Raw genomic sequence first — 26,967 nt, 5'->3', positions numbered from 1 at the left:
TATCGCATCAACTGTTGTGTCTGTGATACGTATGAAACAGCAGAGAACCTATCAAACCACTCACTGTTTACTTAGACTGGTACATACATGTGTAATAACATCACTGGTATAAATATAAGTCCCAGCATACTGTCAGTGTATGATATCACATGGTTATGTGGTGTATATATGTGTATATCCTGCCATGATCACAAATGTGTATACCAGCATGAATCAACTCTTTGTTAGAAAGTGACATGTCGATAACATTTCTCTTACACAACGTCTGAATAAGGTGGAATACCTTCTTTGATTATACAATACTTTGAATTTACGAGTTGGACTCTCGGCCATTCCTGGCGAGTATAGGTATGCATTGCTTATCTGTGTGGGCAAACATTACTGTTGAAATACCCTGAGGGTGGGGACACACCACAGTTGATCAGTTGTCAGGAACAGGGGTTATTTTGGCAACTAGACTCCAGTGGCTAAACACCTGGTATGTGGACACCAGTATCGGTGTGTGGACTCCAGTATTGATGTGTGACACCAGGTCATTGCCTAATTTGGATAAGATATTATAATTAGAATAGCTGAACAGGTATTTTTTGTTCCTGATATGAAATTTGTTAGCATGACAGCTTGACAAATCATAAAACTTTTTATTTTAACTATTGACGATTTACAGTTCAGTCAAATTTTTGTATCAGTAATGTGTTTGGGGAAGGAGGTAACAAGAGTACATATGAAGGCATTTTTTTATTTCTTTGAGCTTTGTGTAGAGTTGGTCACAGACTGTATTTCATAAAGTCCAAAAAAAAAACAGATTGTAAAAAAAAGAAATCTAGCCAGCTCTAAAATATTAGAGGAGAAAAGGTATTGTGTAATATAAGATAGACTGTATGTTAGTCTAGTCATAGGCCTGCAATTGGAATGTGTCTAGTGTTCATTCACCTGGGCCACTGCAATACCCATGGTTAATGCTTGTTGGCTGCACACTGTACAGTGCAGTAGTGTAGGGAGAAGACTGGCACTGTGCCAGGTGCTATTGAGAGTGTTCTAGTGCTGTGCTTGAGTTGTGGAATACCATTGCCTTCCCATTTACCTCTGCTGTAATGCTTGGAGAATGTTGTACTTCGGTGGGGAATTCTCAGTCCCGTGTTTGCGATAGTCAGGTGTAGCAGCAGTGTGAGGTGGATGGATGTAGTGATATGTTGTAGTGGATGTTGACAGAGGCGTATAAACCTCGATATACTGGTACTCCATGATGGAGGACTCTGATACCATTGGCTTGACAGTACCATTGACAGGTGAGAACAGTTCATAGTTTGTTGTGGTCAGGACATGTAAGCCTTCATGTTATACCTACATCGTTAGTGTATTATACATACATTGGGGTGAAGAAAACTGTCATGACTGTGATACAGAACTTGTCAGGTGTAATAACGAATACAGGTAGGGCCTTGCTACATTTCTACACACCTGTCTTAACGATGTCAAGACTGTACATTGCATACCCGGGGTAATCTACACACCTACTATTTAGACTGAAATAGTTCAACCAGTTGCCTGTACACAGATATATGTTTGATGATTAACTATGATCAAGGAGCAATGAAGCAGATAAATGCATTAGGTGAGTATTAGACTTGCACAAGTCACTACGGCAATAATTATTAGTTTAAATAATAATTTCGTATTTCGATTATGTAAATAGTAAGAACAAGTTGTCCCTATAAGAGACTGTAGTCCTTAGTATCTAGACTTGCCTTTTAGGAGGATAGATTTACAACACATCCATGGACTTAGCTTTCAGTACAGCCTTGGAGCAAGGCTAGGTGACTATCTCTAAAAGTGACAATGACATAATTCTGTATTAATGTTAATGCCTTTCAGTCTTCAATGTGTCATGAGTTTATAAACAGTGTTATCAAACATGGAAATGTAATTTAGGTTGCCTCAGTAACTGTTGAGGAAGGAGGGTCTGTGTGGTGATGACCAATCCTAATCAAGTGAGCTGGACATATGTATCATGTCTAGACTGGACTTGTCACATGTCTGCTGGCGTCCATGTGTGCTGGAACTTGATGCCATTTAGTCACTTTATGGCAAAAGTTGTTACTGGCTGGGGTATAACGTCAATATTTATAACAAGACTATGGTATAACATCAATGGTTATAACAAGGTGGTATAACATCAGATGTTATAACAATGCTGGGTATAACTTTAAATGTTATAAGGCTTTGGTACGACATCAGTGATTATAACAATGCTTGGATATAACATCAATGGTTATAACAAGCCTAGGGTATAACATCAAATGTTATAACATGCTATATGTAATAGCACTAATAGAATAGTGTAATTGAAAGTTATAACATGGCTGTTGTATAACAGGAATAGTTATAACATGCTTGTATATAATACAAATAAAATTAATAAAATGATGCAAATAAAACATTGATAGTTATAACATGGCTGTGGTATAATAGGAATGGTTATAATAAGGCTGCGGTCTAATAGAAATAGATATAACATGCTTGTGTATAATAGTTATAAAATGATGCAGGTATAACAGGAATAGTTATAACATGGCTGTGGTATAATAGGAATGGTTATAAAAAGCCCGGGGTCTAATAGGGATAATTATAACATGCTAGGGTAAAGTACAAGACTGGGGTATAGCGGCAGTGGTTATAAAATGGCATGAGTACAATAGCAATACTGTTCCTCTGTTATAGACGACACTGAATTATCCATATCGATTGTATCTGTGACAGATTTATTTGACAGTATACACTTTAGAGAGCCGCTTCCCCCGCTATTTGTGGGCTGAGTTTATAGCAGGCTCTTTAATGTGTATGAGCAGTTCTCAGTGCTCTATAGAGGCATTTATGTGCGGACATTTATGTCTCCTGTGGTGGAACTTTGAATAGAGAGTCAGAAATACTACCATGTACAACACTAGCCTACCCATATTTACCAGATATTGAGACGTTAACTTTCTTATTATTCACAAATAGACGTACATTAATCAGATGTTTATATGTAAGTTACATACCAGAACTAAAGTTACCTTTAGCTATTCCTAGCCCTAGGCAAGTATTATGATGAGATGAATAAGTAAGGATAAGAATTTATGGATAAACAACTTCTTTATTACAATTAAGAGCTTACAGAAATAGCACAAGACCTTACTCAACCAACTTCGGGACAGCAATGAAATCGGCTCCACACTCCACAAAAAACTCCTCACCCTAAGCCACCTTAGCTCTTACTTGTAATAAAGAAGTTGTTTATCCATAAATTCTTATCCTTACTTAGGACACCAACTTCTAAATGCCTATCAAAGAAGTTATTATGATGAACATGAGTATGTTATTGCAATTCATAATACAGCAATTAACTTGATGACTCCATGAATTCAGGACAGTATTCTACCTACAGCTAATACCACAGTGCAATGATCAAGCAGTGGGATTAGATAATGGGTTACATTATCCACCCTGTGACAAAATACGTTTGATAATCTACATTTATCAGTAATTAGGACCTCCCCGCCTCCTGGAGATTAGTGGATTATAGGGGATAATGCAGGTCTGAACAGGACACATGAGGGGGTTACCTGCTCTTGGATCGAGCAGCGAGCTGGGGGATACATGTGGATAGCTGCTGCCTGGCCGGGATGTATGTTCAATATCACACAGCTAGCTGTTACATCAGGTAGACACCACATGGATTACATTGGGTAGCAGGTATGATGGTTCACATTGATCAACTGTCACTGATCTGGTTTCAGAAGAATGTACCTCTGTTGATGATTGACATTGCTCCAGCTTTTGTAGTAATTGGTTTTAAGCCTGCAATTGAAATGTATAAACAGGAAGAATTTCAAGAATTATGTTAAAACTGAATAAATATTTGTGTATTTAACAAATGTTTGAAGCACTGTTCTGTAGTCTTCGGGTTTGTTAGTGAAAGTTCTAAGTGTAAATTGTATCTTGGATTGTTGTATAGTGTGAAGTAAGGCAAAATCATGACAATGATATGGGTTTTTTCTGTACTGCTTGGAACAAATAGCTATTTATGCGAATACACTGATGGTCAGTTCATAGACCAATGTGTTGTTTGGAATTGAGTGGTAGACCGATGTATTTATCATGACATATCCTGGAGATTCTCACAAACACACATTGTTATATTGATGGCGATGTCTTTGAATCTCTGCCAATTGTTCTGTTCTGCACGCTCAAGTGTCATGTCTGCCTCTGTAGCCAGTTGATGAAGGGGCATGAAGAACTGCACTGTCAATTAGACTGTTGCTTAAGTGCTTTTATTTCTGAAGGTTTGGTAGAGTAGAGACAGCAATGGACACCAGGGTTCACCCCAACATTGTGGCTAAATACTGACTTCATTAGCAGATAGGCAACGACAAGGCCCTTGGAAGTTGTCTGCTTACAGAATTGTTAATTTCTCTACTGGATCTGTTCCAATATCCATAAGGAGTATATTTGAATAGGTTGCAGACATGCTTGGCATTTGGCTGTGTCTGCAGGTTAGGTTAGAAGTAAGAGGTTATAATGGGGGTCTTGTACTGGAATGAGACGCATAGATTCTGTGATATGTTTGGGGTTGTTGTGACCTCAGAGATCACTGATGATGGACAGTGGTGGGGATCAAGTGTTCTGGGACGTCAGTGAATTCAGGATCTTCATGTACCCGGGGACGGTGGTTGCGGAGGCGTAAAGATAACAGTTAGGTGACTGTCAGTGGAGACGGCGTGTATGTTGTTCAGTGAATATGTTGTACAGTGTGTATATTGTTCAGTCTATATGTTGTACAGTGTGTATATTGTACAGTGTATATGTTGTACAGTGTGTATGTTGTACAGTGTGTATGTTGTACAGCATGTGATGAATATTGTCTTGTATAGCATGTTATGCAATATTTAGGATATTTAATCAAAAGTGTGGTATTAGGCACTGCAGTTGGCTGTGCGGAGTTGTGTCCCTTAGCTGTGGCTTCATGGCGTTGGATCTCTGATTCATTCTGATTATGATCCTTGGATTTTCATCATATGATCGCAGAAGTGCATTGTGGTTTGTTGATTGAATTCTTGCCGAGTGAGGCTCTGGGAAGGCATCTTACAAATGGTTCAGAGACTAACTGGATGGGTTACCCACCTTCATAAATAATACAAACACATGCAAGGTTGGAGGGTACCATCGGACCTGAAGGTTAATTTACAGGCATCATAAGATTGCTCACAAGTATATAGGGTGTCATAAGATTGGCTCACAAGTATATAGGGTGTCATAAGATTGGCTCACAAGTATATAGGGTGTCATAAGATTGGCTCACAAGTATATAGGGTGTCATAAGATTGGCTCACAAGTATATAGGGTGTCATAAGATTGGCTCACAAGTATATAGGGTGTCATAAGATTGGCTCACAAGTATATAGGGTGTCATAAGATTGGCTAACAAGTATATGGGATGTGACTCTATCTTAACTCAAAGAAACCTTAAATTTTAGATTATTTTGCAATGCAGCTTGCTAAGACATAGTTTAAGTTTGAGCACCTTATGATCCAATGGTTATGTTGAGGGTATTGACAGTTTATACAGATGTAGGGTAGTCACAGGAAGCCAGGTTGTAAACATAGTGCCGACAACATGCGCTTTCATGGTTGTGTGGATACAAGTCAACTTGTATCAATATTCAGGGTGAGATATTCACTCATGGATGATAAAGGTTATGCAAGAAGAAAGATTGATGATCACCTCCTTGCCACCCTGTCAGCAGTGTTTGCTGTAGATGCGGGCAAATACTCCTTGGACATCATACGTCAGACCAAACTGAACAATGCTAGACGTAGGTTAGTAAGATTACTGATCACAGACAGTCCATACTTCTGGGTTGTGAGTAGATTATTCTGGAGAGACAGAATATGTATGGATTTCTGTATTGTGTTAAAGATGTTGCCTTGTGTTACTTTGTATAAACGGTACAGGAGTTGTTATGATGCTTGTGTCTGTGTGGACTGTGAACATCTCCAACCACAGACCTGATTACATTAGTCTGTAGGGTAGCCTCGTGGTTAAAGCATTCGCTCGTCATGCCGAAGACCCGGGATCCATTTCCCCACATTGGTACAATGTGTGATATTGCTGGAATATTGCTAAAAGCGGCATAAAACATTACTCAATCACTTACATTGTTCTGTTGAATACAGGTGGTAATTCATGTATTTAAGGTGGAGCGTTAGTAGAGACCTGTATCTTTGATAATAAGCTGCTGTCTCATGATAAAACTGGCTTGTACAATACATTGACTCTTGGAGCTGTGTCATGATAAAACTGGCTTGTACAATACATTCATTCTTGGAGCTGTGTCATTATAATACTGGCTTGTACAATACATTGACTCTTGGAGCTGTGTCATGATAAAACTGGCTTGTACAATACATAGATATAGGAGCTGTCCCATGATAATACTGGCTTGTACAATACATTCATTCTTGGAGCTGTGTCATGATAAAACTGGCTTGTACAATACATTAACTCTTGGAGCTGTGTCATGATAAAACTGGCTTGTACAATAAATTACTCTTGGAGCTGTGTCATGATAAAACTGGCTTGTACAATACATAGATATAGGAGCTGTGTCATGATAAAACTAACTTGTACAATACATTCATTCTTGGAGCTGTGTCATGATAAAACTGGCTTGCACAATACATTGACTCTTGGAGCTGTGTCATGATAATACTGGCTTGTACAATAAATGACTCTTGGAGCTGTGTCATGATAAAACTGGCTTGTACAATACATAGATATAGGAGCTGTGTCATGATAAAACTGGCTTGCACAATACATTGACTCTTGGAGCTGTGTCATGATAATACTGGCTTGTACAATACATTGACTCTTAGAGCTGTGTCATGATACTACTGGCTTGTACAATACATTAACTCTTGGAGCTGTGTCATGATAAAACTGGCTTGTACAATACATTAACTCTTGGAGCTGTGTCATGATAAAACTGGCTTGCACAATACATTGACTCTTGGAGCTGTGTCATGATAATACTGGCTTGTACAATACATTGACTCTTAGTGCTGTGTCATGATACTACTGGCTTGTACAATACATTAACTCTTGGAGCTGTGTCATGATAAAACTGGCTTGTACAATACATTAACTCTTAGAGCTGTGTCATGATAAAACTGGCTTGTACAATACATTGACTCTTGGAGCTGTGTCATGATAAAACTGGCTTGTACAATACATTAACTCTTAGAGCTGTGTCATGATAAAACTGGCTTGTACAATACATTGACTCTTGGAGCTGTGTCATGATAAAACTGGCTTGTACAATACATTAACTCTTGGAGCTGTGTCATGATAAAACTGGCTTGTACAATACATTAACTCTTGGAGCTGTGTCATGATAGAACTGGCTTGTACAATACATTGACTCTTGGAGCTGTGTCATGATAATACTGGCTTGTACAATACATTGACTCTTGGAGCTGTGTCATGATAAAACTGGCTTGTACAATACATTGACTCTTGGAGCTGTGTCATGATAAAACTGGCTTGTACAATACATTAACTCTTGGAGCTGTGTCATGATAAAACTGGCTTGTACAATACATTAACTCTTGGAGCTGTGTCATGATAAAACTGGCTTGTACAATACATTGACTCTTGGAGCTGTGTCATGATAAAACTGGCTTGTACAATACATTGACTCTTGGAGGTGTGTCATGATAAAACTGGCTTGTACAATAAATTGACTCTTAGAGCTGTGTCATGATAATACTGGCTTGTACAATACATTGACTCTTGGAGCTGTGTCATGATAATACTGGCTTGTACAATACATTGACTCTTAGAGCTGTGTCATGATAAAACTGGCTTGTACAATACATTAACTCTTAGAGCTGTGTCATGATAAAACTAACTTGTACAATACATTCATTCTTGGAGCTGTGTCATGATTATACTGCCTTGTACAATACATTGACTCTTGGAGCTCATACATAGGAGATATTTCTATTACAACATGGGTATAATCACAAATGATGGCAGTGAGAGGCTCTTACGCAAACAGTATACTTTCAGTGAAGGAATACTTATTTTATCTATGGACTAATATCTCTGTTTGCCCTGTTTCAGAGAGCAATAACCAGGCTGACCGCCCTAGAAGTCTGTCTCTAGAACAAAAAGAGGCCCTGTCAAGGATGGAGAAGTCTCAGGGTGAGGCCGAGTATGGCACCAGGTACATGGAGATCCCATACAGGGCCCTGGAGTCGGACCGGGAGAAGGAGACCCCGCCTAGAAGCATGTCCTCCTCTATATCCAAGGACAGCTTGTTCTCCGAGACCAGCAAGATGAACACACCAGACACACCGGGGGACCGCACGTCCTCCAAGGAGGGGACGCCAGACCGTGGCAGCAGTCGACAGACGGACACGGCAGCCATGGCCTTCACTGTAGATTTTGGAGATGATGACAAGAAGACAAAGATGCCAAAGTCTCTCAGTGAATGTGTGCCGTCCAAAATAAGGAAAAGTTTTCGAGAAAGAAAAGATAAAGTTCAACAAAGGTCACAAAATAAAGAGGCCACACCAAGCAAGTCTGAGGTGAGGGCAGATCGCTTTATCTGTTTGAGTCTAGTAGTCTGTATATTATATGGCCAATATGATTGCCAGTGTCTGTTTTGTGTGATATTGGTTGAGACTTCTATAAGCAGGGACATGTAGAGCTCGATAACCAGGATATATCTTGTGGCTCATGTGATTGCCAGTGTGTGTATTGTTTGATATTGGCCGAGACTTCTATATGCAGGAGACATGTAGAGCTCGATAACCAGGATATATCATGTGGCTGATATGATTGCCAGTGTCTGTTTTGTGTGATATTGGTTGAGACTTCTATAAGCAGGGACATGTAGAGCTCGATAACCAGGATATATTATGTGGCTGATATGATTGCCAGTGTGGGTATTGTTTGATATTGGCCGAGACTTTTATATGCAGGAGACATGTAGAGCTCGATAACCGGGATATATCATGTGGCTGATATGATTGCCAGTGTGTGTATTGTTTGTTATTGGTTAAGACTTCTATAGGCAGGGACAGTAGAGCTCGATAACCGGGATATATCATGTGGCTGATATGATTGCCAGTGTGTGTATTATTTGATATTGGCCTAGACTTCTATAAGCAGGACACATGTAGAACTTGATAACTTGATTCATGCGGCCAATATATAATATATATTACCCCGGTATATGTAAAAAGTGTGTGATATTCCGACTCGTGATATAAGACCTTATGTGGGAGGCATAAAACCCCATGTACCCTGAGTGATCCTGCTTCAACAAATTTATCTTACCGATATGTTTTAATATGACATTTTAAAATAATTCAAACAAATTCAAAATTGATAGCTGTTTGAGCTGAGGTTAGCTTGTGCTATGTCACGTGACTTCCATTGTGGCTTTTTGCTTTGAAGCGGGGTATAAGGGATTTAAACTACCTCTTATAAATCCACGTGCAGCCTGACTTGCTCATGGCAGGGTATAAGAGATTTATTCCCCGCTGAGGAATTTATTCCCCTCCAAGGCAGGGTACACAGTATTTTATCAAGATCACATGGACCTATCAGATCTCATCATTCTGACATGGCAGTAGGATAAGGGGTGTTATTCTACTACAAGCAGGCAACACATGTACCGTGACGTTGTGATGAAAAGTTGTCAAGATGTTTGTTACTGATGTATCTGAAGGATGACATTTGACATTTCAGGAGGAGCGAGAGATGTCGCCCGCGCAGACGAAGAAGCAGGATGACACAGCAAGCTCCTCCTCAGACACCAAACCTGTAAAGAAACATTCATCAACAAAGAAGACAGAATTCCATGGCAGTAAAAAGTTGGGGGGAGAAAAATCTCCATCAAGAGTCACAGAAAATGGGGAGTCCAGCAGCAAGAGTGACACCCCTGTGAAAGGTAGTGCTTCATGAGCTGAGTTCATTGATTCTCCACAAGGATAAATCACGTTTCCAATATTCAAGAGACTGTTGGCCTCCGGGGATGGAGCAACTGAATCACAGATACCGTATTTTCTCAACTAAACACCCAGGCATATATGTATTTCAGACACTTTTTATTTAAATGTAAAGATGCTAATGGGGAGAATTCTGTGCATAAAAGCTACCCACCTCTTAATTTAGGCCTGGCATTTCATCAAATCCCTGGGTGTTTAATTGAGGACATACGGTAGTCCTCTACTCTACAGTAATTACTGTTACTGTTTATATGAATGATAGATGTTTGACATTACAAACTGATCTGTGATTGTATGAGGATGCTTGACGGAATTTGCATATTTTGTTGCATTTATGGAATAGAATTGAGTGAAAACTTCAGTGAATTGTACAAACCCTTTATGTTCTGTTTTTGTTATTTGTTATGATGTACTTCCTGCTAATACCCATGATATCTCCAGTTACCGCTTCCTTCCCAAACCATATAAAATACCGTGTGGAAGAAACCAAAAAGTATTAACATTATGGTGGCCATCTTGAAAGATGGTAGGAAAATGTCCTCACCAAGGATATATATTCTCAGAATGGACATGTGAATGTAAATGAATATATTTTCCTTTGCTAACTCTACTGCATTTTATTGCAGGTTCCAGGGCAGCGAGGAGTAAGAAATCCCCAAGTTCTGTGCGATCCAGTACCAAATCTCCTAAATCAAAACCATCCGAAGTGTCAACGTTGGATCCTTCACAGTACAGAGACCCTGCATCCTTCCTTATAGACAAGATGTTCGAGGGCAACGGCAAAGGCAGTCACAAGCCTGTAGCAGAGGTCGAAAGTAGTGCAGCACCGCTGACCGAACATGACTTGTACAAGGAGTCGGCCGGGTATGATGTACACGCAGTGCAGAATGGGGACGCTAATGGTGACCTGGTATCTGCCAGTAATCTCACAAGCCGAAAATCAAAAGACATGGGAAGCCCTTGCATGCTTTTGACCAATGACAGATTGATTCCTGATAAAAAGGATGATGATAAAGCGAGTGAGGCAGGGACCTATACTATTGAGGCGGAGGAAGAATGTGGTGATGAGGACGAAGCGCGTAGGAATATTGACCGAGTTTTTGGGGTGGACCCTAATGTTTCGTTTGAGCGACCTGTGATAGATGTGGGGGACAGTGACGAGGAGGCAGAGGAAGGGGAGGTAACTGAGAGCTTAGAGCTGGCACAAAAACGAGCATTCCGAGATCGTGGAAGCAGCATGGAGGTGGAGGCAGGAAGTGCAGACACCATGGACGACCTCGAAATTCCTGATGATATTGATCTCGAGGTGAGCCAATTCACACATATTTTAAAAAAAATTGAGGCATCTTTGTATGGCAGCGTATAAGTGTCACAGTCTCAAACAACGTATCATCTCCATAGTTCCGGGTCAGATATATATTACCTGTGGCTAATTAATAATCACTGATTTGTTTGAAATTCTACCTTGACATATCTTTATTGAGGTATTATCTTAACATTAATTCAAGTAAATCTTCATTTCAATGTGTCGAAATTACTGAAGAATGATACGCGCCTAACTCTCTTAGAACTGTAATATAGAGAGGAGAGTGCAAAATGTTCTCCAAACTACAAACAAACAACGAATGGTCATTTTTTAAGATTTAGTAGAAATTATACATCAAACATAACATCGTTGAAGTCGGAGAAATCACTTGGATATGCTGATTCTCATGATTTCTCCATAATGGAAATTAGGTTCAAGAGGTAAAAGATGAATATGAAGGCGTGAGAATCATTCGAACTGTAAAAACTATTGCCAATCGATATTCGTCATTATCCTATGAAGCACTGAAGGCACAATTCTGTAGTTAGTGTTTTTATTTTAGCGCTGATAGTTTGACAATTTGAAATGATCTCAGTATGTTGTAAAAATACGGAAAATGCCAAATACTCCTATATATACTCTCCAACATTTAATTAAATTAACAGTAATTTAGTAATCACCCTTGTTTGAAATATATATTTCTGTATTATCTAGTCAATATCACTCTCTAAGTATCTATGCATACGATTATTATATCACATATGTAGATGTATTATCTACGTAGATGAAAGTTATATCTACATAGATGATAAAAAAAACCATATGTAGATGTATTATCTACGTAGATGAAAGTTATATCTACATAGATGATAATAAAAAACATATGTAGATGTATTATCTACGTAGATGAAGGTTATATCTACATAGATGATAAAAAAACCATATGTATATGTATTATCTACGTAGATGAAGGTTATATCTACATAGATGATAAAAAAACCATATGTAGATGTATTATCTACGTAGATAGAAGTTATATCTACATAGATGATAAAAAAAACATGTAGATGTATTATCTACGTAGATAGAAGTTATATCTACATAGATGATAAAAAAACAACATATGTAGATGTATTATCTACATAGATAGAAGTTATATCTACATAGATGATAAAAAAAACCATATGAAGATGTATTATCTACGTAGATAGAAGTTATATCTACATAGATGATAAAAAAAACATATGTAGATGTATTATCTACGTAGATAGAAGTTATATCTACACAGATGATAAGAAAACAACATATGTAGATGTGTTATCTACGTAGATGAAAGTTATATCTACGTAGATGATAAAAAAGATTTAGACTGTCACTAATACACTTCCATATGGTTTATGTCATGTTTAATTGATATCATATGCTTTGGAAGGCTCCATGAATTGGCCTGTGCTATAGCAGCATGCGGAATGTAGGAACATCCAAGTTTGACAACCGAGTGGTCGCTAACCCATCAGCACCTCTGAGTCTTTGATAGCAGATGAGCTACAACAATGAGACAGGTCCTCTCCTTGCACTAGTATTGACCATTTTGAATCAGCACCTGATGACATGTCAGAGTGTGAATGTGAAATAGGGATTTTAGGAAGTTTATCAATACCCCAGATTTGCAAAGTTGATCTTTAACAATTTTGCAGTTTATATCTCCTAGTTATATAATGTTGCAAATGTTGGTGAAAGGACACGAGTTAGTGCTTTGGGTTTGAAAACAAAAGCTTTTAAAACCGCATCTTGGAAGAAATTTCCAAGAACTTAATTGCTGGCATATCCAGATTGTGAAAATACAGTGAAATGTAGTGAATGTTTTTCTTAAATGGTAATATAAGTTTTTATTTTTTTTAAGACTTTCTTTGAAAACCAGGTGAGTGACCAAAGACAATATATCATGTATCTCTGCTGTGTGATATATTACATAACACTGAATCTACTCGCTGTCTGTATGGGAATATATCTCCATATCCTCATGGCTTCTGTGTACTGTTTTTGTCACATACATTTTACAATTTACTTTCAGTAGAAATGTCATTTGGATGAAGTTTGTTTTCTTTTAGTTGTGATAGTTTCTGTCACTTTTACAATAGTTTTTCCTTTTTCTTTCTTCTGACTCCTCAAATTATACAATTTGGTTTTTTTAGACTTTTATAAGTGATTATGATGGTGTCACACAATCATAGTTGCAGTTGATTGCCAGGAATACACTGGCTTTTTGGACTTTTAACGAGTAAAACTAACAAAGCTATAGGTCATTAATCAAAATTATACAGAAATGATGTATCAGCCATGATGTGGTTGACCTGTATGTCAGAGAAATAACTTGAATCTGTTGATTCTACTCCTGCTCTCAAAGACGAAAAATATGTAATCTTTTTGCATGCCAGTGAATGGTCTATGAGATTAGCCTGGTCATTTTGGAACCACCCAATTTTCAATTTTGTCTTGCTCTTGGCTACCGGAATGTATCCTACCCAGGAATCTTGGCAGGGTGTATGGGATATGATACAATTAAATACCTGAATGGTCTCAATCAAACAACGCCTTTCCAACACTGACAACATGAGCTATTTAAGTGGTGGAAGGGAGACTACTCTTTCAGCTCTAGCAGTTTAATGGACTACAATATCCTATTGCTGGTCTGTTGTATATCAGGTCAATAATGTTTTTGTGTGTATGGAATATATAATGTTACTGTTTCTGATACATGAGTTCAGTGACCCATCACATGATGATTGAGTAGTTCTGCCAATGCTCAGCCATTTCCCTATTGGCAGACCTCTGTCATATCGCTGTCACTGCACTCTGGTGTTTTCACTGTAGCTAATGGCAATGAAAGGCCAGAAGCACTCGCTCTAGTAATGATCAGCCAGGTGCTTGACGTGGGTATTGTGTCAACTGGGACTGACACAAGCCGGTCGCACATTACGCTTTTATATCCTGTACCATCTTTCATCTGGGACCTGTGTTATATCTACATTTCACCTGGAATATAGCCACTTTTTAACTTTGTTTGCTGTGTGCCTTGCCCTGTCGACCTGATGGCTGTAAGTTAAAATGTTAGCTCAGTTGTGTTTTTTCGTTTGACTACCGTTACGCTACACATGTCACTTATGTTTTGGAACTGTTTGTTCTTTACCCTGTGTGTCCCAGTGTGGTGTTTGTGTTGTATATGATGAACACTGACTCCTTGTTGCTATGGAAACTAAACCAAGGGTATCTGTCGCCCAGATGTGATTTAGATGTACTCAAATGTATGTGCCACTTTCTTTCAGCATATTTTAATTATGGGGCATTTCTTTTTCATAATTTCATAACTTCTTTATGATTGGATATCATTCATGTCACGACATGGTTGAAATTTTGCCAATGTGACGTTAAATTTTGACTCTCACTCACTCACTCACTCACTCACTCACTCACTCACTCACTCACTCACTCACTCACTCTATATGATTGGCAACATGTGTAGAATTAATGAGGGAATGTTGATATGAAGTTATTGATTAATTCTACATGTCATTCATCCAGTCTGTGCCGAAAACCTGAACATCACACTTTACATCACTTTCAGTAGATTTTAGTGTTATTATATGGACTATTATTAATTTAGCTTTACTAGACCAACACATTTTTACTGGACTCAGAATTCCAACTTGTGGATAAAGTCACTGGCTGTTCATCTTTTAGACATTGTAATTAAAATATTGAAGATACGGGTAAATAATTGTAAAAGTACTAATCTCTCAATCAAGCCAAGTTGGTTGTGTAATATTCTATGGTGTATGTCCGAAGTATTTTTGGTCCTGTTTTCATGCGTGCCATCAACGAGGTTTCTGAGGGCAAACCTTTTCATTATTCATCATCTGTGTCCCAAACCCAGGAAGTAATTACTGTTAATAAGATTGTCTGTTTCAAACATGCGTCTTGATATTGAAACAAAATCAACACTTTCATTTCGCTGAAAACATCAGTCTACAGACAAACAGGCTATCTAGGACCAAGGACTTTGACTTCCTAGGACCAAGGACTTTGACTTCCTAGGACCAACGACTGACTTCCTAGGACCAAGGACTCTGACTTCTTAGGACCAAGGACTTTGACTTCCTAGGACCAAGGACTTTGACTTCCTAGGACCAAGGACTCTGACTTCTTAGGACCAAGGACTTTGACTCCCTAGGACCAAAGACTTCGACTTCCTAAGACCAAGGACTTTGACTCCCTAGGACCAAGGACTTTGACTTACTAGGACCAAGGACTTTAGCTTCCTAGGACCAAGGACTTTCACTTCCTAGCACCAAGGACTTTTATATTTTAGGACCAAGAACTTTGACTTCCTAGGACCTATGACTATGATTTCCTGTCATATCAGATGAGAATAGAACTGTTAGAACCAGATTACCTCAACTGGTACACAGTTATATAATCTAATCTTAGACATTCTTTAGTGACAGTCTAGACAGGATGGATTCTCCCACAGTGGAGTCAGACTGATGTTTCCTGGTTTTACTGAATTCCCCCGAATCTTTGACATGAAATACTGTCCGTCTCGGGCAAATTCCCATCAGTATCGCTCACTGTCAGACTTGTTGATCAGAACAGGTTCTACGTCCGAGACAAATATGTTAGGATTATAGAGTGATCTCCAAACATGTTTACGTTTGTCGTGAAAACTCCCAAGTAAATTACCTGTGCACATTTTTCTGATTAGTTAATCTTGTTTTTGCTGAATTCTGCTCTCTGCATGGGAAAGAATCTGAGGATCTGTGAAGGCATGTCATAGCCAGCCAGTCAGCTCTCTACTTCAACTGTCATTGTGGAAGTACTGAAATAATTTATGAGTGACTTAACATGTCTCTAACACAGTTTATGATGGGAAATGTTTTATAGAAAGCATTAATTTCCAGATTGTGTAGCGATATGTATATGATATTTTCCACCTATGTTATAACCCGTGTTTGTCTCCTACGTAGGGGGGGCCCCGTGAAGATTCCGGGGTAGAATAGGTCTTCAACAACCCATGCTTGCTGTAAAAGGTGACTATGCTTGTCGTAAAAGGTGACTAACGGGATCGGGTGGTCACGCTCGCTGACTTGGTTGATGCATGTCATCGATCCCAAGTGCGTGGATTGATGCTCATGATATCAATCACTGGATTGTCTGGTCCAGACTCGATTATTAACAGACCGCCGTCATATAGCTGGAATATTGCTGAGTGCGGCGTTAAACAACAAACCAACCAACCAACCAACCAACCTACGTAGGGTGCCACCCTGAAAGACATAGTGTTGCCACTCAGAACTCTGTTAAATTGCAGCAAGTCTGCTTAACATGAACAAGCTCAGGCCATGACCCCTCCAGCACGTGTCTCTGCATAGGAACATCTCACCAGGCTTTTTCTCACTGACACTTAACATTACATGTGACACTGTTCTGTCCAAGACATTGCAGAGTTTTCCTGAGGACATTGACCTGAACCAGCTCAAAAAGAAATTTCTGATCAATCCCCAGTGGACATTTCATAAACATTAGAGAGAACAAAACTGACATGGGTGTTTGGAAAACTGAATTTCAGGTCTGAGTTGTCTCAGTGCCATGTTCTACAAAGTGATCTTAGCACCACGACTGTTGTAACCCTTTTTTACGTAATGGAGTTAAGATCGCTTTTTGGAACAGGGCAGTTATTATGCAAGTGGTGACATTGCCCCCAGGTGTATGGGGAGGGGGGAGGTCCGCAGGTGGGTTGGTCACGTCTCAGGTTGCTGGCGGTTCCATGTGGAATGTTGCAGGTAGGTGTGTGTGCTGTTTCTGTCTAAACACAGACGATGTTTTTGTGTGGTGATTATATTATAGGATGAGGTTCTGCACAGCCATGGCTCGAGAGTACTGCATAATTACAGAGGGTTGTTTCTGACAACAGACAGTGGGTGTTGTTGCAGGATGTGATGTGCATTATTTGGTGGTTTAGATATGTCTGGAAATTGTACAAAAGCTTGAAGAAAACATTCCGTATGAGTTCTGCTCTTACCTGTTGGATGGATGAAGGCAACAGAGTGAGTGAGTGAGTGAGTGAGTTGGGTTTACCTTTACTTTTAAGAGTATATGTGTCACAGCTTGTCTGCTTAATGTGGTATGAATGCCTGATAGGTGCAAGTGTTAAATATCTTCCACTTTGGACAAACCCAAGAATGGGTATGATGCTCACAGACCTAGAGTCATGATCAGGGTGATTGTAAGATTTGAACCCACAATCATAGGATTCTGGCAAGCCTAAGGGATGCAACTCTGCACAGCGAATTTCAAAGCCTTAAATGACTTGACTAGCTGCAAGGTTCCAGTCTTGTGTTGGATTTGAGATTCCACCCCCTGCTCTCAAATCCATCTAGGAGATCATTCTCATCTGAAACTAAAATGTTGTGTACTCTATGCATGACAGCAACTTAAACCATGTCTCACATTTAATAGCTGTTTCAATTCATTTCTTTATAGATACTCTTTCATGAAGCAAACACTAAACTTTAATTCTCTGTTTCGAAAATAGAATGAATGTAGGTGCATGCTGCATTTATCAGAATGTGAACATACTGGTATTTCCGAAATGTTAGCTACAAAACAACAACAAAAAGAGTTCTATTTCTCTAATTATGGTGTAGTGTTGAAATAACCTTCTCTGCTTTCGCCAACTGATGTAGCTTATAAACTAAGAATCCCACAATTAACATGAGCGTATGTCATAATACAAATGTATATCCTCCTCGTATACTCCACTACATCTGTTTCACTCAATTAGATATATCATCTTGTCCATCATCTCATGGTTATTCCTGGTAGATTGTGTTATTTCCATCCCAATTTCACAATCCATTTCTACTTCCTTCCTTAAATAGACAGCAGTGTCATTCATCTACGCTTCCTGTTAAAGAGTATTAATACCTGACCTGTGTAGGGACTGGCAATTAGTCAGATGAAATAAGATCGTTCAGAATTGTACTTTTTGTAGGTGTCACTACTCTCAATCAACAACTATCATATAAGTCAGTCGTAGTCATTCCTCACTGTTCAGACAGTGACTATAGTATATGTCCGTCGGAGTCACCCCTCACTCTTCAGGGACCGCCTCCGTGGTCTTGTGGTAGACCGTCCGCCCGGAGAGCGGAAGGTCCGGGGTTCGATCCCCGGCCGCGTCATACCAAAAGATGGTACTTGCTGTTACCCTGTCTGGCGCTCGGCATAAAGGGGCTAAAACAAGGACTGGTCGGCATGGAGTCAGTATACTGTATCTGATTGTGGTATTCATGTTAAACTGCAGCATGGTATCTCAGTGAGCTAGCACTATAAATCGGCATTAGTCCGGACTAGTACAAGCAGCCACACACACACACACGTGCATGCACGTCGCTATATAAGTGCAACAATCTTGGACGCGACATCAAACCCCATTTCACCTCACCTCACCTCACCTCACCTCACCTCACTCTTCAGACAGTGGCTGTGGTATATGTCAGTCGTAGTCACCACTCACTCTTCAGACAGTGGCTGTGGTATATGTCAGTCGTAGTCACCACTCACTCTTCAGACAGTGGCTGTGGTATATGTCAGTCGTAGTCACCACTCACTCTTCAGACAGTGGCTATGGTATATGTCAGTCGTAGTCACCACTCACTCTTCAGACAGTGGCTGTGGTATATGTAAGTCGTAGTCACCACTCACTCTTCAGACAGTGGCTGTGGTATATGTCAGTCGTAGTCACCACTCACTCTTCAGACAGTGGCTGTGGTATATGTAAGTCGTAGTCACCACTCACTCTTCAGACAGTGGCTGTGGTATATGTCAGTTGTAGTCACCACTAACAATTCAGACAGTGGCTGTGGTATATGTCAGTCGTAGTTTTGACTCGCTGATCAGACAATGACAGTGACTTTGTGTGGAGTGTTACCCACCTTGTGCAGAGTGTTACCCACTTTGTGCAGAGTGTTACCCACTTTGTGTGGAGTGTTATCCACCGTGTGTGGGTGCATGCTGGCGCCTATCAGAGATCTGGCGCTTATTAGATAAAATATGGTATGCTGAGACACAGAGCTATGACATGTGACAGTATTATTTGCCTAGAGGCTGTAGTGTATGTTTAGGGTTATGTTGTTTTGACTCTCAGATGAACGAGTAGTTAACAGCCAGCGAGGTGTGTTGAATATTACAGCAGATTTACATGTGGTGAGATCTTGCTTCAGGCAGCTGACAATTGGAGATGGTGTGTGTGTGTGTGTGTGTGTGTGTGTGTGTGGGGGGGGGGGGGGGGGGGGGGGGGGTAATGACATTTTACTTATTTCTTGTCTGCAGAATAAAACCACTCTACTTTTTCAGGGTTTTTTTGTTGTTTTTTTCTCTCATATTTCAATTGTTCGGAGTTGTCTGATTCTTAAGCCAAGTCTTTGTTACAGATTTATGAGATGACAGTGTTCTAGTGACAGCGTCTCACACACTGAGGCATCTCAATGACATGTTGACTAGTTCTTGTAGCATATGAAGACAACTAACAAGCTTCTTTTACATACTTTCATTTAAGGCAGTATGGTTTGGAAAGAAATGTGAACAATGCTAATATTAGAAGCTGTAGTATCAGTGAAACCTATAGGTCAACTGGAGTGAGGAGGTAGACTGGTGTTGGAACCGTTCGCTCATCGTTCTGAAGACCTGGGTTCCATGTCTCAAGCCCATCTGTGGTGTCCCTTGCTGCAATGTTGCTGGAAAATTGCTCAAATAGAGTAAAACCATACTCACTCACTCACTCACTCACTCCACTAAATTCTTTGCTATTTGTGGTGTTAATACAGCAATCTTTAAGGCTATGACTCTAATCTCTTCAACTTTGAAGTTTTATGTGGGTAGCAGTATACAAGTTTGTTATGATGTGTAATATCAATACTTATCTATTTTTTTAATTCAAAGAAGGGTGTCATGTTGAAAAGTTTTCCAACTTCAGTTTATGTGGTTGTGATGTTTCAACCTTCAAATTGACATTTTCAAGTTATGATCATTAACTTGATATTTTGTGGGCGAAGTTGGGACAAAATGAAATATGACTTGTTTGTGTGATGTGTTTATTCTATGGATGTTTGTCCCTTGATATGGAAGAACTGATTACTTGTAACGAGTCTGTTGTAGTGTGGTGTAAATGTCATGATATTTGAAATCAGTTGTGTGGCTGCTAGTACCAGGAAGAAGACAAAGATTTGTTGTATGGGAAACTGACTCATTTGACATTTTGGACAAGTAACACACATAGATTGACACTGCACCAAGATGGCAGCTGCCAGACAACTACTGTCATCACTGGGAAAGATTCTTTACATTTGCATACACAGTGTGCTATGGTTATAACGAACTCAAAGGGACCACTAATCTTGGTTTGATTTAACCGTTGTTCGCTATAAGCATATATAGAGCATATATACAGCAAATGGCCGGGACCAAAAAGCTGTTTGCTTTATCCATCAATTCGTTATAAGCATGTTCATTATAAACGTAGTTGGCTGTATTTTTCAAAGGAAGTTAAGGACCCCCGATTCTTTCATGTGACTAAAGTTAATCTGTCATGCCACATTAACTGTAGTAAAATGAAATCATCAGATGGTCTTTAACTTCTTTCAAGTTGTATATTAACTTGTGTAACACCTACTAAAATCATCAACATCTCAGGATATTACAAAAACCTCACAAATTTCTCATTTTAGGTTTGTCAAATCTCATCTGAAAATTAAAATAATTTGTCTTTCCAATGCTTTGAATGCATTCCAAAAATTCAATATTCTTTGTTGTACATGTTTGTGACTATAGAATAAGGTTATTGATGTTTTGAATTTATTTCTTTGGTTTGCGAGGTGATTTATTGGAATGTTGAGTGTGATGTCAGCCAGTATAGGTGGTGGAGTGCTGTGTCTATAGTCATACAGTGTTGTGAACACACCTGTCGGGGGCACCTGTCACATACCCGCATTGATCAGCACTGGAACCACTCTACTTCTGTACAACAAACAGCTGAACGCTATCCAGCAGAACAGGAAAACTGATATTAACTGTAATTTGGTCTAATATATGGGTGGTTGAAGTGGCTGATTTCTTCCAGTAAATGGTGTCCATCCAGCTAGAAGCGTGACACAGAGATGGGTGTATTATGTAGGTAATTGAAGTGGTCGTGGACCCTGCATCTCTGTACCCGAACAAGACCAGCATCCCACCCTCACATAGCTGACATTCCACTGGAAATTGATTTGGTGATATGTGAATTTATTCATCATACCAGTAGGTGCTGCTAATGTGTGTTTCATGATGTCATCTGTGATTCTGTCAGTACCAGCTGGGATTGGTAGAGGTTGGATTTTTTACAAGGATTTGTGAAAGCCGGACGTACTAAGAGGATGACTGATTTCTAAGTTGGAAATTCTAAGTAAGGAAATAACTGATAATGAGCTATTAATGTGATGTGAAGAATAAGGGTGTCATTCATTATATCCAATATGCTATTCCACTTGTGATAGGGATGGTTTCATCTTTCCATGATATACAAAACTGATTCTCATAATATATCAAGTGTATTTTTAAATGGAATGAGATATCAGATTATTCCTATCAAGAGTTGAGTACTATAGAATGCTGAAGCTGTGTTTGAGATAAATCTGAAACATTTGCAAGCCTGAAAGGTGACAACATATAGGGACACCAGCATTAAGCCTGAAATTCTAGTAGCCCTTGGGATACTTTTAATTAGTCTGACTCAGGCTTGTGGGCTAGTGCCTGTTCCCGTCCCAGGTGAAGTTTGGTGGAGGACACTGACACCACTCTCACCCAGGTATAAAAAGTCCAGGTGTCTGTGAGGCGAGACCATTATTGTTTTGTGTAAGGGAGAACCATGTTTCATCTTTGAGATCCAACAATCTGCGGTAGACCTATGAATAAACATGGTGTCAGTTGACCTCTGACCAGCATTGTTGAACAACTCACGACAGACAGGTACGCTAATAAACTCTTTGAAGGCAAGATTGAGCTGGCAACAGCTTCTGGATTAACACAGCTTCTTTGTGGTTGGATCTTGATGGGCTGAAACTGAAGGACTATATCTATCTGTATTGCCCGGAGCTGACGTGTGGATAAAGGTAGGGATGTACATGTGGGATACATGTTATTTATTGACTGGGGATGTGGCGACATTGTATAACTGGTTTCACATAGAAACTGAGATCTGTGATCAGAGGGGCTAGAGGGGTTACAAGGTTGATTGGAAGGGTACTGAAGGATGAAAAACACTTTGAGACCTATAGCGAGGACTTTCTCAACAGTTGTGTGAATTTTGTCATATTTACATATTATATTCTCACATATTATACAACATGGCTATGGAAATCAGGAGTAGGACATAGCAGCAAGAAATCAACTTTCGTCTTCTGTGAAATACGGGTGGGCCACATGCTTCTTTCTGCCTGTGATACTATGACAGATTAAATTATATAAATTGACATCAAGTTCAATACACATGGGAGGAGATATACACTTGACATGTCAGATAGCTGTAGGTATGTGAGCGGTGTGAGTTGTAGCTGTACAAGCATCAGGTTGAGATGGTTATTAATATCCTGCCAAGGCAAAACTACCATTCATGTCAACATCTGTCAAACTGGAAATCCAATTTGTGAAGTGACCTGAAAAAACAGCCTCAAGGATGTGTTTAATTTTAGAATTCATAGATTAAACTGTAATCCGGGAAGAAAGTCGCAGATTTAAGGAAAGGGGGATTAGAACAATTCCAGGTTGATCTGTCTGCAAATACACAGTTAGCCGAGTTCGCCGACAGCACACAACAATGGCCTCTTATTGTTCTCACCTATAATGTAGGCTTGGGTAATGCAATCACAGTATAGACTTATCTCCGGGGCCGGGCAGTCAGCGGTCAGTCCAGGTATTGCATAGGTAGGTAAAGCCCATCTCAATGTTTTCACTAGGGGTAATCCCTCCCCGTAAGTCTTGTATTGTCTGTGAGTATGTGTAGAGGATTTCAATTAGAGGCTTGAGTGCCTGGGCGGTGTCACCAGTTGGTGGTACTCACTCTGATGGATGGTAGGAAATTATTAAAGTGTTTGTTGAAGAGGTTACAATATGGTTTGGGGAGTAAAAGCCATGGTGGACTGAATGTTAGAATCTTGACCTGTCAGTGTGTGCTCAATGTGCAGATGTGATTTTTTCTGCACATTCTGATGTTGTTTAGGAATTGAAAAGTATTATTAATTAAAGTGGATTGAAAATATTTAGACTCATTAAAGTATTGTATGCCAGAGGTATCATCAATGTTTGTAAAGCACAGGGTGCGGTATGGGCAGTAGCATTGTTACCCATACCAGCATCATGGCTGTCAGTATTGTCATGAAGTAGTATTGAAGACAGTCCCTGTGTTAAGATAACATTCAGGTAGTTGTTATCCTAGCAATAACCTTTTAAGAAGTGCTAGTTTCCATTTATGCAAGGTAGAGAGGGGGTGGAGGAGGTGTATTGGTATGGTCAATGTGTCAAGTCAACTCGAGCATACCCCCCCTCCTCATGTCACCTGATCCATTCCATGTGTCCCAGCATCCTGCCACAGGAGGAATGTCTTCTTGTCACCCAGTTCGCTCCATGTGTATGTGTCTCACCATCTCGATCAGTGGCAGGAGTGTCTTCATCTCTCTCTCAACGCAACCACCCACCTGCACCCCCACATACCGCCACTTCGTGTCACTCAATCCACTCAATCTCACCATCCCGATCAGCAGGAGGTGGATCTCACCACCATCAGGAGAAGGTGGAGCATCTTCATGATTGAACTCCCCTGGTCCACTCCATGTCAGTTCTTGTAACCTGGTGTGTCAACAAGCTCACTCTCACGGCTGCTGTCCACTCAGACTGGCCCCTCTCGGACAATGGTCACTGTAATTACCTGAAGGTGGCCAGATAGTGTTTGTGATGAAGATTACCGGACTGACTCCAGTAATGAGTTTCCTTGTCTGCACATAGGTCGGGCGGAGCAGTCCTCTTCAGTTTCCTCTTGTGATTGTGACACATTGTGTGACAACCTACAGCAGAATTAGAGGGAGTGCAAGGTTGCAGTCATATCATGCTGGGTAAAGGTGACCTATGCTATGTTGCAGCTCATCGAGCCGTGCTGTCATCCTTGTTGCATTCATGTGTAATTCACTGTAACCATAAGATGCTCAGTCCGGCATGCATAACACTGTATGCATGTGTAACACTGCACGTATAATCAAGTCCAGCTTTGCTCCAAGGCTGTACTGAATGATAAGTCCATGGATGTATAGTAATTCTATCCTTATAATAGGCAAATCTAGATATGTGGATTGTACACTCTAAGGATGCAATTTTTTTTTATAGGGATAACTTGTTCTTATTGTTTATATTATCTAGAAATTATCATTTTTAATACTAATAATAATTGCCTTGGAGACTTGTATAAGTCTTAATCAAGTCTTGGCGAGGCATTTTAAAGTTGGGAAAACATATTGACGTGAAACTTATTGTAGATAACAACTTCTTTATTGTTTGTAACACTGAGTTTATCTATAAATGCTGATAAATTTACACAGGGTAGGGTTCATGCACAGCCTATACATATTACACTACATGTATACGGAACTAATTAAGGAGCTGAGGTGTCTATTTGATTCCTGAAGCATTACTGACAGGTATAATTATCTAAATCCTAATCCATGTGAGATAATCCCAAGAGCTTCTGTTCAGCGAGGCAACTAACGAGCTCCAGCTGACTGGTGTGGCTTGATCCCACACACCAACACAGACACAGGGCAGTTGTTGCTAGTGGGCTTGTGAAACACTCAGGGAAGTGGCTACAGTTAACTCATAGTGGAGCGTTCCCACTGGTGACTAGCACTCTCCCACCCTCTAGACGAGTCAGGAGAGTTTCTGTTACCTCATAGTCCAGGATCCAGAGGCGAATTGCCATTGAAAAGAAGCACTCACCCTCAGCTCTCTAGTACGAGAGGAAGTATTTTACCTCCAGCGGTGGAGAGCATCAAAGAGACACCGCGAGGTTGAGAGTTTGGATTTCCTGGAAGATAACACATACTGATGGATAGGATCGGCTGACTTCGCAGACCTTGACAACAAATTACACCATCAAATATTCCTGTCAGAGTGAAAAAACATTTGTGGTATGCAGGGAGAGTAGCATGGTCTTGTCTTAGCTTGAGGTAGTTGTAAACACATAGAGACATTCATCAGGAGTTGGCTTTAACAAGGAGTAACAGGCACATTGCGTAGCAAGGCTTTTACAGAATATGGAACACGCTTTCAATCCTCCATCAGGGAATATATTCCTGCAGGTAAGAATAATAACCTGTTTTGTTTATGGTTTGGTCAGGTCATGGGTGAACAAGTTGTCATATTGTTTGTCATTAATTTTGAATTTGGGACTTATCAGAGCATATTTGTAAACAGATTGATATCACCGAGTGTGTTGTGACCTTTATCTAACTACAGCTGAAGAGAGGCAGTGATTTCTTGGTGACACTCTGACGATAGATATCTGAGCATGTCAATAGATATTGCTATTGTATATCAGTTTCAGGTATGTCAATATGGTCAGATGTTAACTGTGACAGGTGAATGACCTGGTCATTAAATAGTCTATAAGTAATATGAACATATGAACATTGAACATTTTACCATCAAACATTGAAAATTTTACTTTTTTTATATTGAACATTTTGCTATAAGAAATTGAAATGATATTTTTACACTTTCGACATTTTACCATTAGACTTGACTGTTACACTTTCAAATTTTACCATTACACACTGAACTTGAAGCGTGGAGTTGACTGATCTCAATGCAAGCCAAGATGGTACAGTGTTACCACTGGGGTATGAGATCCCCCCCCCTGCCCCCTCAGTGTCGGGGGACTGTAGGACCGATACCTATCCTTGTACCCCCAAGTCACCTGTTGTCTGTCAGGTACCTGACCCCTGCGGAATGTACAGGTAAATTTCAGGTGTCAGTCTCCTTGGCAGGGATTAGGTAAGTGAGTGTGGGAGTTGAATACAGAGTGAGTCTTTTCAGTAGCTGCCATTGACATGTTACACCCTGCCTGCGTGACTTTATATCTGCGTCTTGAGTCGCACGATACATTGAAAGGAAAGTTAACGGTCAAGGTAGGGTTAGAGATTGTTGGTGAGATACTGACTTCTGTGTCTCTGTAGAGTGATGTAGACAGGAGGTTTATAATGTTTGAACTTTTCGTGGGATAATGTCACTGGTTGCATGAACTATCACCTTTGTACTTCTGTTAATCGTTTTGCCGGGTTATTGTGTGTGGCAGATATCGTGACAGATTTCTGTCAGGGCATATATTCATATTTTGTTTTCCGTTTTGTGTGTGAAGTTTAGGCGAAGCTCTTGTTTCATCATGTCCCCCTGATGACGTGCTCTGTTTCATGGATACTGAGATAATTCAATATCTGTTTAAAAATCCTTCATTGGCTGTATTAGACAGG

At 39.8% G+C, this 26,967-nt stretch overlaps 1 protein-coding gene across 9 annotated transcripts in view; it reads left to right on the top strand.

The window, feature by feature from the left end:
- LOC139442238 (centrosomal protein of 170 kDa-like) overlaps positions 1 to 26,967 on the top strand; it is a 182,877-nt gene that overhangs the window by 135,450 nt on the left and 20,460 nt on the right. For 8 of the 9 annotated variants that reach the window (XM_071223020.1, XM_071223016.1, XM_071223019.1 and 5 more), the window contains 4 exons: positions 8,165 to 8,631; positions 9,800 to 10,001; positions 10,686 to 11,365; positions 13,269 to 13,286. In XM_071223020.1, the coding sequence (XP_071079121.1) occupies positions 8,165 to 8,631; positions 9,800 to 10,001; positions 10,686 to 11,365; positions 13,269 to 13,286 (1,367 nt within the window). The remainder of the gene's footprint in view (positions 1 to 8,164; positions 8,632 to 9,799; positions 10,002 to 10,685; positions 11,366 to 13,268; positions 13,287 to 26,967) is intronic. The other variant, XM_071223017.1, reaches the window with a different exon arrangement.

Source organism: Haliotis cracherodii, unplaced genomic scaffold (genome assembly GCF_022045235.1).
Source record: "Haliotis cracherodii isolate W230 unplaced genomic scaffold, xgHalCrac1.p SCAF_5, whole genome shotgun sequence".
Lineage (NCBI taxonomy): Eukaryota > Metazoa > Mollusca > Gastropoda > Lepetellida > Haliotidae > Haliotis > Haliotis cracherodii.
This window is presented reverse-complemented; position numbering and strand designations above follow the sequence as displayed.